General features: G+C 47.8%; 1 protein-coding gene across 3 annotated transcripts in view; it reads left to right on the top strand.

The window, feature by feature from the left end:
• Positions 1 to 7,043, top strand: part of LOC118657440 (zinc finger protein 256-like) — a 29,258-nt gene extending 22,215 nt beyond the window's left edge. For 2 of the 3 annotated variants that reach the window (XM_036311466.1, XM_036311467.1), the window contains exon 3: positions 5,097 to 7,043. In XM_036311466.1, the coding sequence (XP_036167359.1) occupies positions 5,097 to 6,550 (1,454 nt within the window). In that variant the 3' untranslated portion in view covers positions 6,551 to 7,043. The remainder of the gene's footprint in view (positions 1 to 5,096) is intronic. The other variant, XM_036311468.1, reaches the window with a different exon arrangement.
• Positions 7,044 to 14,245: the final 7,202 nt, after the last annotated feature.

The raw sequence follows: 14,245 nt of genomic DNA on the forward strand, positions 1-14,245 counted from the left end.
GGAAGGGAGAGGGAGAGAGAGAGATATCCATATGAGGGGGAAACATGGATTGGCTTCCTCCTACACAATCTCTACCGAGAAAGGAGCCATCAACCCCGGGCATGTGTCCTCACCAGGGGATCGAACAGCAACCTGAGTGCACGAGACAACACCCAACTGAGCGACCCTGGTCAGGGCAGAACAGTCGAGTTTGAAATTTAATAGGAATGGGTTTGAATCTATAAATTCCATTGGGTAGTATGCACATTTTAACAATATTAATTTTTCCAATCCAGAACATGGGATATCTTTCCATTTGTTTGTGATGTCTTTTCATTTTCAGTGTCCAGATCTTGCACCTTCTTGGTTATGTTAATTTGTATATATTTATTGTTTTTGATGCTATTTGTCTATGTGATTGCTTGCTTAATTTCTTTTCTTTTTTTTTTTTAATATATTTTATTGATTTTTTACAGAGAGGAAGGGAGAGAGATAGAGAGTTAGAAACATCGATGGGAGAGAAACATCGATCAGCCGCCTCCTGCACATCTCCCACTGGGGATGTGCCCGCAACCCAGGTACATGCCCTTGACCGGAATCGAACCCGGGACCCCTCAGTCCGCAGGCCGACGCTCCATCCACTGAGCCAAACCGGTTTCGGCGCTTGCTTAATTTCTTATTTAAAAATATCATTATTAGTGTGTAGAAACACAACTGATTTTTCTTTGTTGATTTCTGTTTGTTTGTTTCAATATGCTTTTTTTATTACCAGAGAGAGAGAGGAAGGGAGAGGAAGAGATAGAAACATGGATGAGAGAAAAACATCAATCAGCTGCCTCTTGCACGCCCCCTACTGGGGATCGAGCCTGAAACCTGGGCATGTGCCCCAGCCTATGATCAAGCCAGTGACCTCCTGGTTCATAGGTCAACACTTAACCGTTGAGCCACACAAGCTGGGCTCTATGTTGATTTTATATCTTGCAACTCTACTAATTGATTTATTAGTTCTGACAGTCTTATGCTATAGGTATTTAGGGTTTTATATGTATAAACTTGTGTCCTGTAAACAGTTTTATTTATTTCTGATTTTGATGCCTTTTGTTTCTTTTGCTTGCCTAAGTACTCTGGGTAGGAATTCCAGGACTATTGTGAATAGAAATGAGGAGAGTGGACATCCTTATCTTGTTCCTGATTTTATTTTTTACTTGTTTTTTTAATCCTTAGGCGAGAATCATTTTTCAGAGAGAGTGGAAGGGAGAGCAAAAAAAAGAGAAAGGAACTTGGATGTGAGAGAGAAACATCAATTGGTTGCCTTCCGCATGCACCCTGATGGGATTGAACCCGAAACCTGGGTGTGTTACCTTGTTGGGAAGCCAACCTATGACCTTTTAGTGCACAGGACAATGCTGTAACCAACTGAGCCACCCCAGCCAAGGCTTGTTCCTGATTTTATTTTATTTTTTTTATTTTTATTTTTTAAATTGTTTTATTGCTTAAAGTATTACAAAGAGTATTACATATGTCTCCTTTTTTCCCTGCCCTTGACAATCCTCTGGCCTCCCCTACCCCCAGTGTCTTATGTCCATTGGTTATGCTTATATGCATGCATGCAAGTCCTTTGGTTGATCTCTTACCCCCCTCTCGCCCCCCAACCCTCCCCGGCCTTCCTGCTGCAGTTTGACAGTCTGTTCGAGGCTGCTCAGCCTCTGTATCTATTTTTGTTCATAAGTTTATAATGGTCTTTATTATCCAGAAATGAGTGAGATCATGTGGTATTTTTCCTTCATTGACTGGCTTATTTCACTTAGCATAATGCTCTCCAGTTCCATCCATGACGTTGCAAATGGTAAGAGTTCCTTCCTTTTTACAGCAGCATAGTATTCAATCGTGTAGATGTACCACAGTTTTCTAATCCATTCATCTACTGATGGGCACTTTGGCTGTATCCAGATCTTAGCTATGGTGAATTGTGCTGCTATGAACATAGGGGTGCATATATCCTTTCTGATTGGTGTTTCTGTTTTCTTGGGATATATTCCTAGAAGTGAGATCACAGGGCCAAATGGGAGTTCCATTTTTAATTTGTTGAGGAAACGCCATACTGTCTGGGTCAGGTCTCATGCCTAGGTTGCAGGCTCCATCCCCAGTGGGGGGGAGTGCAGGAGGCAGCTGATCAATCATTCTCTCTCATCATTGATGTTTCTATCTCTCTCTCCTTCACCCTTCCTTTCTGAAATCAGTAAAATTCAATTTTTTTTTTTAATATACTCCATTGATCCTCCACAGAGAGGAAGGGAGAGGGACAGAGAGCCAGAAACATCAGTGAGAGAGAAACATCTATCAGCTGCCTCCTGCACACCTCCCACCGGGGACGCGCCCGCAACCAAGGCACATGCCCTTGACCAGAATCGAACCCGGGACCCCCAGTCCGCAGGCTGACGCTCCATCCACCGAGCCAAACCGGCCACGGCAGTAAAATTCTATTTTATAAAAAAAAGATATTTATGTTTCTGTGGTATTGGTTGTAATGTCTCCTCTTTTATTTTATTTATTTATTTATTATTTGTTTTTAATCCTCACTTGAGGATATTTTTTCCTTTGATTTTTAGAGAGAGTGGCAGGGAGGGAGGAGAGGAAGAGAAAGAGAGAGAGAAACATTGATTGGTTGCCTCCCTCTCACTCCCCTACCATGGCTCAGTAACCTGAAACGGTGGTACATGTCCTTGAACAGGAATAGAACCCATGACCCTTTGGTCTGTATGCCAGGGTGTTAACCACTGAGCAAACCCGGCCAGGGCTCTTTACTTCTTCTTAAAAAATTAATTTCAGAGAGAGAAAAAGAGAGTCAGAGAAATACCAATAGATGAGAGAACGTTGTTCTGCTGCCTCCTGCACTGCCCCCCACCAGGGATTGGCAATATGCAGCCAATCAATCCTTCTCTCTCTCAGAGTTGTTTCACCCTCCCTACCTCTCTCTTTTTTTTTTTTTTTTTAAATATATTTTATTGATTTTTTACAGAGAGGAAGGGAGAGAGATAGAGAGTTAGAAACATCGATGAGAGAGAAACATCCATCAGCGGCCTCCCGCACATCTCCCACTGGGGATGAGCCCGCAACCCAGATACATGCCCTTGACCGGAATCGAACCTGGGACCCTTCAGTCCGCAGGCCGACGCTCTATCCACTGAGCCACACCGGTTTCGGCCCTACCTCTCTTTTGAAAAAAATCAGTAAAAACATGTTTAAAAGAAAAAATGTATGTTTTTATTCTCTTGATCAATCAATTTCTTTATCATTATCCTAGAGGCTTGGTGCATGACATTCTTGCAGTGGGGAGGAGGGGTTGGTCCCTCAGTCTGGCCTGTGTCCTCTCACAGTCCAGGACCCCTTGCTCCTTACCTGCCGCCTGCTTGCTGCTTCTCACCACTGCTGCGGAGGCAAGAGAGGCTCCTGCCACCACCACTGCGCTTGCCATCCACGATCCCGGCTTCTGGCTGAGCGGCGCTCCCCATGTGGGAGCCCTCTGAGCATCGGGGGCAGCTTCTGTGTTGAGTGTCTGCCCCCTGGTGGTCAGTGCGCATCATTGCAACGAGATGTTCTGGTCGTTCCCCCGTAAAGGTCACTTAGGCTTTTATTATATAGACTAGCGGCCTGGTGCCTGAAAATTCATGCACTGTAGGGGGATCCTTCCGCCCGGCCTGCCCCCTCTCACAGTCCAGGAGCCCTCAGGGGCAGGAGGCGACACCCCCATCCCACCTCTCCTGCTGCCACTGTTGGCAACGCAAGCCTCGGCCGGCCATCGTTCCCTGAGCCTTGGGCCCACCCTGGGCAGCTGGGCAGCCGCCATCCGAGGCTTGCCTGCGCCTGGGGCTGGCCCTGAGCAGCTGGCGGCTGAGGGGACTGGGGGACTCCAGAGGCAGGTGCACGGAGTGGCTGGACCCACCTGGGGGCAGGCCTGGCTGTGCCGTGCGCCTGCCGCCCTGTAGGGGCTTAGGGGACTGGGCGCCGCCATCTTGTGGCTGTGTGTGTCGCCGTCTTTGCGGTTGTGTCAGTCGATTAGCATATTCCCACTTTATTGGCTGTGGGCACTGCCATCTTGTGAGGGCGTGGCGGTCAATTACTACATTCCTTCTTTATTAGATAGGATAATGACTTTCTTAGTATTCTGAGTTGAAGTCTATTTTTCTGGTAAAGTATAGCTACTTATAAGTTTGGGCTATTCTCTTTTTACTTCCATTTACATGAATTATTGTTTTCAACTTCTTCACCTTCAGATCCTTCCTGTCCTTAACACTGTAGACTTTTTCAGGCAACATGTGTTTGAAACTTGTTTGTTTTTTAAAAATATATGTTATTGATTTTTTACAGAGAAGAAGGGAGAGGGACAGATAGTTAGAAACATCGATGAGAGAGAAACATCAACCAGCTGCCTCCTGCACACTCGCCACTGGGGATGTGCCCGCAACCAAGGTATATGCCCTTGACTGGAATCGAACCTGGGACCCTTGAGTCCGCAGGCCAACGCACTATCCACTGAGCCAAACCGGTTAGGGCGAAACTTGTTTTTTTAATAAGTTAAGCTACTGTGTATAACTTGATAACTTTGTAAGTACTTGACGATTGCCGTCTTGTTAACTATTTTTTTCCCTTTATTGATTAAGGTATTACAAATGTGTCCTTACCCCTCTATTCCCCTCCCACCCCCCAAATCCTGCCCTCACCCTTGTCCTCTGTTGTCTGTCTTGTCAGCTTTTGTGTACATATTTTGTACCCTTTTTGTTTTGTTTTGTTTGTTTTTTCTCTCTTGCTAACTCTCTGGTTTAATTATTTTTCCATAGTGGTATGCATTCATTTCTTTTCCTTCATTTCTTTTGCTTTGTGATTACCATGAGGGTTACTTAAAACATCTTAGAGTTATAGCACTTGGTTTTAATCTGATAACCATTAAACACATACAAGAAGTATACTTTTATTCATGCCCAGTGGCCATATTTTAATTCCCTTTGTTGAACAGCATCCCACAAACTCATTTCTACATATGACAAATACACATTTGTGATGGCATTAACCCATTCCTTTAGTCAACCTGTACTTCACCAGCCTTTATTTGTGTTCAGGTGGCTGCTGTGGAGCAGAGGATGCAGACGCTCCCTGTGAACAGAGTGCTTCTGTAGGAGGGTCACCGTCCAGGCCCTCCAAGGTGGCTGTGTCTTCCCTGAAGACCCACTTCTGTGAGAGCTGTGGACCCATCTTGAGAGACATATTCCATTTGGCCGAGCCCCAAGGAACACCACACAGCCAGAACGTGGTCAGGTGTGGGGTAGGTAGGAAACAATTTTATTTGGGTACAAACTTCCAAATTCACCAGAAGCAGCACCTGGCAAAGAAGCCCTTAGGAAGCTGTGTGGACAGGGCTCTGCTTGTGAAGAGCGATAAATTCAATCAGCATCGAAGATTTCGTGGTGGCCCAAGGCAGTACAAGTGCAGCAATTGTGGGAAGTCCTTTCACCCAAAATCTGTGCTCATTTATCCCTGGAGAAGTCACACTGGGGAAAACTGTGAGTTGTGCCGTGAATGTGCACAATGTTTTAGCCGTAGATGCATCCTCATTCGACAACAGACCGTTCACTCTGGAGAAAGGCCTTATGAGTCCCTTGAATGTCGGAAATCATTTAGCCAACTGTCTTCCCTCACTCAACATCAGATAGTTCATAGTGGAAGAAAGTCTTATGAATGTAGTGAATGTAGGAAATCTTTTACCTCTCAATATGGGCTTCGTTACCATCTGAGAATTCACACTGGAGACAGGCCTTATCAGTGCAATGAGTGTGGGAAATCATTTCCAATTCGATCCAAACTCTGTAGTCATCAGAAAGTCCACACAGGAGAAAGACCTTACCAATGCAGTGAATGTGGGAAATCTTTTACCCTTCACTATTACCTTCTTAAACACCAGAAAACACATACAGAAGAAAGGCCTTATCAGTGCAGTGAATGTGGGAAAAGCTTTACCCAAAAATCTTATCTTATTACACACCAGAGACTTCACAGTGGAGAAAGGCCTTATCAGTGCAGTGAATGTGGGAAGTCGTTTTCCTGTCGTATGTACCTCAAGAATCATCAGATAGTGCACACAGGAGAGAGACCATATCAGTGTAGTCATTGTGGGAAGTCTTTTAGTAGGAAGTCAAATATGGTTACACACCAGAGAATTCACACTAGAGAAAGGCCTTATCAGTGCAGTGAATGTGGGAAATCGTTTTCCTGTCGTTTCATCCTCAAGAATCATCAGATAGTGCACACAGGAGAAAGACTTTATCAGTGTAGTCAGTGTGGGTGGTCTTTTAAGTCGAAGTCAAATATGGTTAAACACCAGAGAATTCACACGGGAGGAAGGCCGTATCAGTGCCGTGAATGTGGGAAATGTTTTGCCCATAGTGACACTCTCTCTTATCATCAGAGACTTCACAAAGGAGAAAGGCCTTATGAGTGCAGTGAATGTGGGAAATCTTTTATCGATCATTCCAGACTTCGCTATCATCAGAGACTTCACACTGGAGTAAGTCCTTAAAGCAATGATGGCGAACCGTCGCAAACTCATTTTTTTGGTCGATTTTTTTTTTTTGTTAAATGGCATTTAAATATATAAAATAAATATTAAAAATATACATCTTTGTTTTACTATGGTTGCAAATGTCAAAAAATTTCTATATGTGACACGGCACCAGAGTTAAGTTAGGGTTTTTCAAAATGCTGACACGCTGAGCTCAAAAGGTTCACCATCACTGCCTGAAAGTGTGCTGAGAATATGCAACTTTCTGTTCTGTGTAACAACCCTGGAGCCATCTGTTTGTATTGAAACTCGTATCCCTGAACATGCAGACTGAAAATTACCCATAGTTCATTTATATAGCAAGGATGTGTAAATATGTTACACTTTTGACTTGCCCATCAACCTTCCTAGATTTAAGTTGCAATCTATGCACGTGCAAAACGCAATTTAAATGACCATTCTTTTTCATACATTGGCCTTGTAATTTATTAATAAACAATTGAAATTTGGACATTTTGTGTATTAAATTTATTTGTTTTGTTAATCCTCACCCCAGGATATTTCCTATTGATTTTTAGAGATTAGAAGGGAAGGGGAGAGACAGAGAGAAACATAAATGTGAGAGAGAGAGACATTGATGGGTTGCTTCCTGCATGTGCCCTGACCAGGGCTGGGGATGGAACCTGCAACTGAGGTATGTGCTCTTGTCCAGAATGGAACCTGGGACCCTCCACTCCGCGGGGGACACTATCTACTGAGCCAAACCTGTAGGGCAAGTTTGTTTTTGTTTTGTTAATCTTCGCCTGAGGATATTTTTCCCATTGAATTTTTTAGAGAATGGAAGTGTGGGAGAGAGACACACAGAGACAGATATCGATGTGAGAGAGTCACACTCATGGGTTGCCTTTACACATGCTCCGACCAGGACCACAGATTGATCCTGCCGCCCTGGTACGTACTCTTGACCGGGATTGAACCTGGGACCCTTCAGTCCCCAGGCCGGTGCCCTTTGCACCGAACCAAACCGGCCAGGGCTGAAGTGTTTCTCTGTGGTTTTTTAAATTATTGTTATTGAGGTAATGCGTCCTGCCAACTTCTGTCACCTCAGTTGTGAAATCTTGCAGCTGTGGAGGAGATTCATGGCTGTCACATGACCTCCCGTGCTCTGTCCACAGGAACCACAGCACGACCTAAAGGTGCCTCAAAGCGCTGATTCTTGGGGCTCACCCCCAAAGTGACCCCATAGGTTTGGGCTTGGGACTGGGAAGCAGCATTTCTAAGCAGTCCCAGGTGGTGCTGGTGGGCAGGGTCGGTGCCGAGGTGAAACCTTGAGAACTTAACTGGTGGCCACCAGGATGGTTACCTCCTGTTCCAGGCCGTGGGGCGATCGACGTGCTCACTCAGCAAGGGCAGCTGAGCTCGGGTTTCTAGGGGACACCCTTTGAGTGTCTGCAGTGGGCCAAGCTGCTTGCTGGTATAAGGTCTTGATCCCCAGAACCTTCAGACACTGAAGCGACCTGCTTCTTGGGCTTGGAACTGTCATTAAACAAGGATGCCATGAGACTGAGGTGGCTCCAATGCCACGCTGCCTACATGTGGACAGTGGCAAATCTAACCCGAGGAGAATCTTGTCAAAGCCTCACTGGTAAGAATTGAAACCTAAGAGAGATCAGTCACAAATAACAAACGAGGTTCTCACAACTGAGGCAACTATTTAAGCGGTTGCCATTTAAATAATTTTCTTATTTTACTTCCTTTCTGCTCAAGAAAAGCCTTTCCTCTAGTCTAGCTAGGTGACGCCTGTTTGGAATTTTCTCAAACTTAAAAAAAATTTTTTTACTTAAGTATCATAATTTTTTTCTTTTTGCAGTGATAAGTGGGGTTGTTTAGTTTCTCTTTCTGAGAATTCTTTATTGCTGTATAAAAAAGCCATCGATTTTGGGGTGTGGATTTTGATCCTGCTACATTCCCAAATTCATTTATTATATCTACTAGTATTTTGGTGGAGTCTTTAGGGTTTCCTATGTACAGTATCATGTCATCTTCGAATAATGAGCTTTACTTCATCCTTTCCAATTTGGATGCCTTTTATTTCCTCTTGTGTGATTGCTGTGGTTATGATTTCCAGTACCGTCTATATATATATAAAACGCTAATATGCAAATAGACCTAACGGCTGAACAACTGAACAACCAGTCACTATGACATTCGCCGACCACGAGGGGGCACACGCAGAACATGTGGGCATTGCAGCAAGCGACAGAGCGTGGAACATGGAGGGCATCGACCACAGCGGGATGGTGGAGCAGGAACGTGGGGACGCCAGACCAAGGCGGGGCACCAGTTGCTGTCATAGGGATGAGCCTCTGCTGGTTCCTGAAAATTCTTTGCTCCCGTGTGCGCCGCGGTTGCTCACATCTGCTGCCGGCGCTGGCCCTGCTCCCACCCACAGCTGGCACCGGAGCCTCCGCTCGCACCTGCTGTCAGCTCCCGGCACAGGTCCTGATTGCTCAGCACCATCAGTGGGTGCAAGTGGCAGCTGCTGGCCCCAATTGCGCCTGAGGTTTTCTCCACCTCCCCCTGCTCCTGAGGGGCAATCGGGGCAGCATTCGCCACTTGCACCCGCTGACAGCACCAGCCAGCGGGTGCGAGCTGGGCTGGCGCCGCCAGTGTTTGGGAGCAGCAACCTTGGCCTGAGCGGCCCTGTAGGCACACAGGGGACCGGGCCGTGATAGGAGGAGCTGGGCGGGGGCATGGAAGATGGGCCAAGACCCGCCCCTGTGCCCACCGCAACCTTTTGGCCCACAGTTTCTTCCAAGGTGCACGAGTTGGTGCCATGGGCGATGCTCTATCTACTGAGCCAAACCGGTTAGGGCTGGGTTTTTCTTTCTTTCTTTTTTTTTTTTTTAAATATATTTTATTGATTTTTTACAGAGAGGAAGGGAGAGAGAGAGTTAGAAACATCAATGAGAGAGAAACATCGATCAGCTGCCTCCTGCACATCTCCTACTGGGGATATGCCCGCAACCCAGGTACATGCCCTTGACCGGAATCGAACCCGGGACCTTTCAGTCCGCAGGCCGAAGCTCTATCCACTGAGCCAAACCGGTTTCGGCTAGGGCTGGATTTTTCTTTTTTTTCTTTTTTTTTTTTTTTTTAAATATATTTTATTGATTTTTTACAGAGAGGAAGGGAGAGAGATAGAGAGCCAGAAACATCGATGAGAGAGAAACATCGACCAGCTGCCTCCTGCACATCTCCTAGGGATGTGCCCGCAACCCTGGTACATGCCCTCGACCGGAGTCGAACCCGGGACCCTTCAGTCCACAGGCCGACGCTCTATCCACTGAGCCAAACCGGTTTCGGCTAGGGCTGGATTTTTCTTATGTTGACAAGAAGCACATGCCAACACCATGGGGCAGCTCTATGAGCCATACTCGATTCTTTTGGCTTCGTGTTTCCTGCTGAATAAATTTTCCCTTGCACTAGAGATCTATGGCTCCGAATTTCTTCTTAGCTGAACTCAAGACTGAGGTTGAGCCCGGCAAACATGGCGCAGTGGTTGAGCATCGACCCATGAAACAGGAGGTGCCATTTCGATTCCCATTCCGGGCACTTGAAAGCAACATCTGCCGTGGGGGGCGAGTAGGAGTCAGCTGATCAATAATTCTCTCTCATCATTGATGTTTCTATCTCCCTCCCTCTCCCTTCTCGTAAATCAGTAACAAAATATATATTTAAAAACTGTTTACTTTGCGGTTTTTTAGAGTTGTTGAGAAAGGAGAGAGAACCATCGCTTTGTGGTCCTACTTATTGACACCTTCATTGGCTGATTCATGAGCCCTCACCCGGGACCCAAGCTCCATTGGGCCCATCGGGAAGGTGTTCTAATCACCCGGGCGTCCTGGTAGGAGCTCCATGAGCGCCTTCTGTGGCCATTTCCCAGGAGTCCCTTGGGCACAGCGACTGCCATGTCCCAGAGTCCCTAGCGGTGGGTCCCAGATTTCCTCCTAGAGCAGCGATTCTCAACCTCCCTAATGCCGCAACCCTTTAATACAGTTCCTCATGTGGTGGTGACCCGCAACCATAAAATTATTTTCTTTTTTAAATTTATTTATTTTTATTTTTTTAAATTATTAGTTAATTTTTGTTGCTACTTCATGACTGTAATGTCGCCACTGTGGTGAATCGTCATGTAAATATCGGATATGCAGCATGTATTTTCATTGTTACAAACTGAACATAATTAAAGCACAGATTAATCACAAAAACAGTATGTAATTATTTTATGTGTTTTCCGATGGTCTTAGGAGACCCCTGCGAAAGGGTCGTTCGACCCCCAACGGGGTCGCGACCCACAGGTTGAGAACCGCTGTCCTGGAGGCTGGTGGGAAAGGCCTGGCCACCACCCCACCTGGACCTCAGAGCCTTATTACCCAGAAGGCCGTCGGTGAAGTGCAGAGCCCTGAGCCAATGAGGGCCCAGAACACGCTTTTCCATAGAGCCCAGCGGGGAGGGCGGGACTTCCGGTTTCTCCCGGTTCGCGCCATTTCTTCCCTCAGGGTCACCTGACTGGGTCGGAGGGAAGGTGGAGGCGCCCGGAGGGGAAGGCGAGAAGGGCCGCTGGTCCCGCCGCCGACGCGGGTTTGGCTCCCCACGCCGCGAGGGACCCGCTCAGGGCGGGACGGGGTCGGGGTCCAGGTCCCGGTCCCGGCCGCTCCGCCCGCAGAGCCCGATGGCCGGGGCCGCGCCCTGGCGCCCGGAGGAGGTGAGCGTGTCCCCGGGGCCTCCCCGCCGCCCCCTCCGACCCTGCAGCCCGGGCCCCGCATCGCGACCGCGAGGCGCTGGGGGGTGACCCCCGGTGTGAGGGGGAGGGAGAGGGTGAGGGGCCGACCGGGGAGCAGCGCAGGGGCCGCTGACCCAGGAGGACGCGGGGTCCTGGGGTCCGTCTTCCCTGCGCCCCGAACAGTGTGGGTCGGAGTCCCGTCTGGTCTGGGAGGCGGAGAGGTTGTGCCTTCGCTCTGAGTGCCCGCGGGGCCGCGGGGGTGTGAACAGGGGGGGCACGGGCTGTGTTGGTTTTTGTAAAATTTTTTACAGAGAGGAAGGGAGAGGGATAGAGGGTTAGAAACATCCATGAGAGAGAAACATCCATCAGCTGCCTCCTGCACACCCCCCACGGGATGAGCCCGCAACCCAGGTACATGCCCTTGACCAGAATCGAACCCGGGACACACACACACACACACACCCACACACCCACACACACCGTCCGCAGGCCGAGGCTCTATCCACTGAGCCAAACCGGCCAGGGCTGTGTTGGGTTTGGAAGGGTTTTCAATGCCCCTGGGAGGGGACAGACTGGAGTGGGGTGTGGACGAAAAGGGGGCCACGTGTTAACCTGTGGGACACAGGGGAGGCCTGCATGGCCACCCTGCAAACCCAAAGACCGGAAGTCACCTCAAAGGATGGTCTGAAATTAAAACTTAGCTAAAAGAAGCCTATGGTGTGTAGCCCTGTCCTAGGCAAGAATCTTCCCTGACAAAGGTCACTGTGATGTTTGTTTAATTTTTTTATTTAAAAAATCTTTATGGTTGAAAGTATAACATATGTCCCCCTTTTCAGCCCATTAACGACCTCCAGGACTCCCGATGGGCAAAAAGGAATTCTCTGGGGCCATAAGCTCCTTCATTGTTATGGTCATTACGTTAATTGTTGACTGTTAACTACCCTTTACCCAGCCACTCACTGGAAGTCTGTGTCTAGCATTTTACTTTTTGTCCCATTCCAGATGATTCCCCTCCCCCCTCACTTTCTCCTGCCTCCCTGATCAATCACCAATGGATTTCACTTAATACACGTACCTCTTCTCCTTTGCATGTAATGTATAATGTATAAAACAAGGTGAGCCCTAACCGGTTTGGCTCAGGGGATAGAGCTTCGGCCTGCGGACTGAAGGCTCCCAGGTTCGATTCCGGTCAAGGGCGTGTACTTTGGTTGCAGGCACATCCCCAGTGGGGGGTGTGCAGGAAGCAGCTGATCGATGTTTCTAACTGTCTATCCCTCTCCCTTCCTCTCTGTAAAAATTCAATAAAATACATTATAGCCGAAACCGGTTTGGCTCAGTGGATAGAGCGTCGGCCTGCGGACTGAAGGGTCCAGGTTCGATTCCCGTCAAGGGCATGTATCTGGGTTGCGGGCACATCCCCAGTGGGAGTTGTGCAGGAGGCGGCTGATCGATGTTTCTCTCTCATCGATGTTTCTGACTCTCTATCTCTCTCCCTTCCTCTCTGTGAAAAATCAATAAAATATATTTTAAAAAAAATAAATAAAATACATTATAAAAAAAAGTAAGAATATAGTTTTACTTTCTTGCTGTGTCACCTTTCTGTGCTTGCAAGCTCACTCTCCCGGCCTTCCCTGAGCCTTTCAGGTTATCTGTTAGGTGGATAGTTTTTGTCCACAACTGCGGCAGAGAAAGGGAGGAGGTGAGGACAACTAAAGGGTTTTTGGTCCTACCAGCCAAACTGATGCTGGCCCTGTCAACTGGGCTGGGGAAGATGGTAGAAGGTTAATTTTGTTGGAGAATTTCAGAAGGTTCTTTTGGTCATTTTTTAGAAATTTCAACAGTGAGTGGAAATATCCAGTGAGCAGCTGGTCACATGGTAGGGGTAGGGTCAGGGTCAGGGGAGGGCTCCGGGATGGATACATGCAAAAGTGGTAGCTTTTTTGTGCACCAGGACAAAGGAGACAGAGCTGAGGGAGGGAACCTGGGGTGTGAAGATGGGAAGCAGCTAGAGGTGACACAGTGGTGTGCAGACTAGAGGCTGTTTGAGCTGATGGTCCTGGGTGCCTGTGTGTGGATCTAAGGGTGAAGCACAGCCCATGTTTTGCTGCGTCCTGCAGGAATGATCTGGGACATCCCAGTGGATTTGCGGGGCAGTAATGATGGAGCCCTTCTGGCAGGGCCCCAAGCTTAGGTGGCATTTACCTTGCCCCCTACCCTCTTTTTCCCGTTGTCCTGCCGGTTGTTGTGAGGGTGATAAGAGTGATTAATGGGACTGTGATGACAGAGCAGGCAGCACTGGCACCAGGGCTGGGTGTCTTCTCAGAACTGTGGGTTGTGGGGAAGAGGAGGATTGTGGGTTCTCAGACAGACTCTTCCTGACTCTGTTGTATTCATTCCAACAGGTTGGTGTAGCCTTTGACAGTGTCGCCATGTACTTCTCCAGGAAGGAATGGCGCCTCCTTGATGAGGCTCAGAGACACCTGTACCTCGAGGTGATGCTGGAGAATTTTGCTCTCGTATCCTCACAGGGTAAGACCATCCTTTCCTGGTGTATTCTTCTTTCAGCACGTCTGCATCCTCCTCCCCCCCTCCCCCTTCCTCAGGATTGTAGTTTTAACTTTTTTCCAAATTTTAAGGCTCCCCACTAGATATGCAACCAGAGGAGCAACGGGCCTTTTCACCCTATCTCCATTTTCCGCTTGTCTCTGACATCCCAGTGAGCTAACAGCAGGCCTGTCCTGACTCACTTCTTCCATTTTTATATTTCTTTATTGGTTTCAGGGAGGAAGGGAGAAGGAGAGAGAGATAGAAACAACAATGATGAGAGAGAATCATTGATCGGATGCCTCCTGCACGCCCCCTATTGGGGATTGAGCCTGCAACCAGGCATGTGCCCTTGGCCGGAATCTAATATGGGACCCTTCAGT

This window comes from Myotis myotis, unplaced genomic scaffold, assembly GCF_014108235.1.
Source record: "Myotis myotis isolate mMyoMyo1 unplaced genomic scaffold, mMyoMyo1.p scaffold_m19_p_55, whole genome shotgun sequence".
Taxonomy (NCBI): Eukaryota; Metazoa; Chordata; class Mammalia; order Chiroptera; family Vespertilionidae; genus Myotis; species Myotis myotis.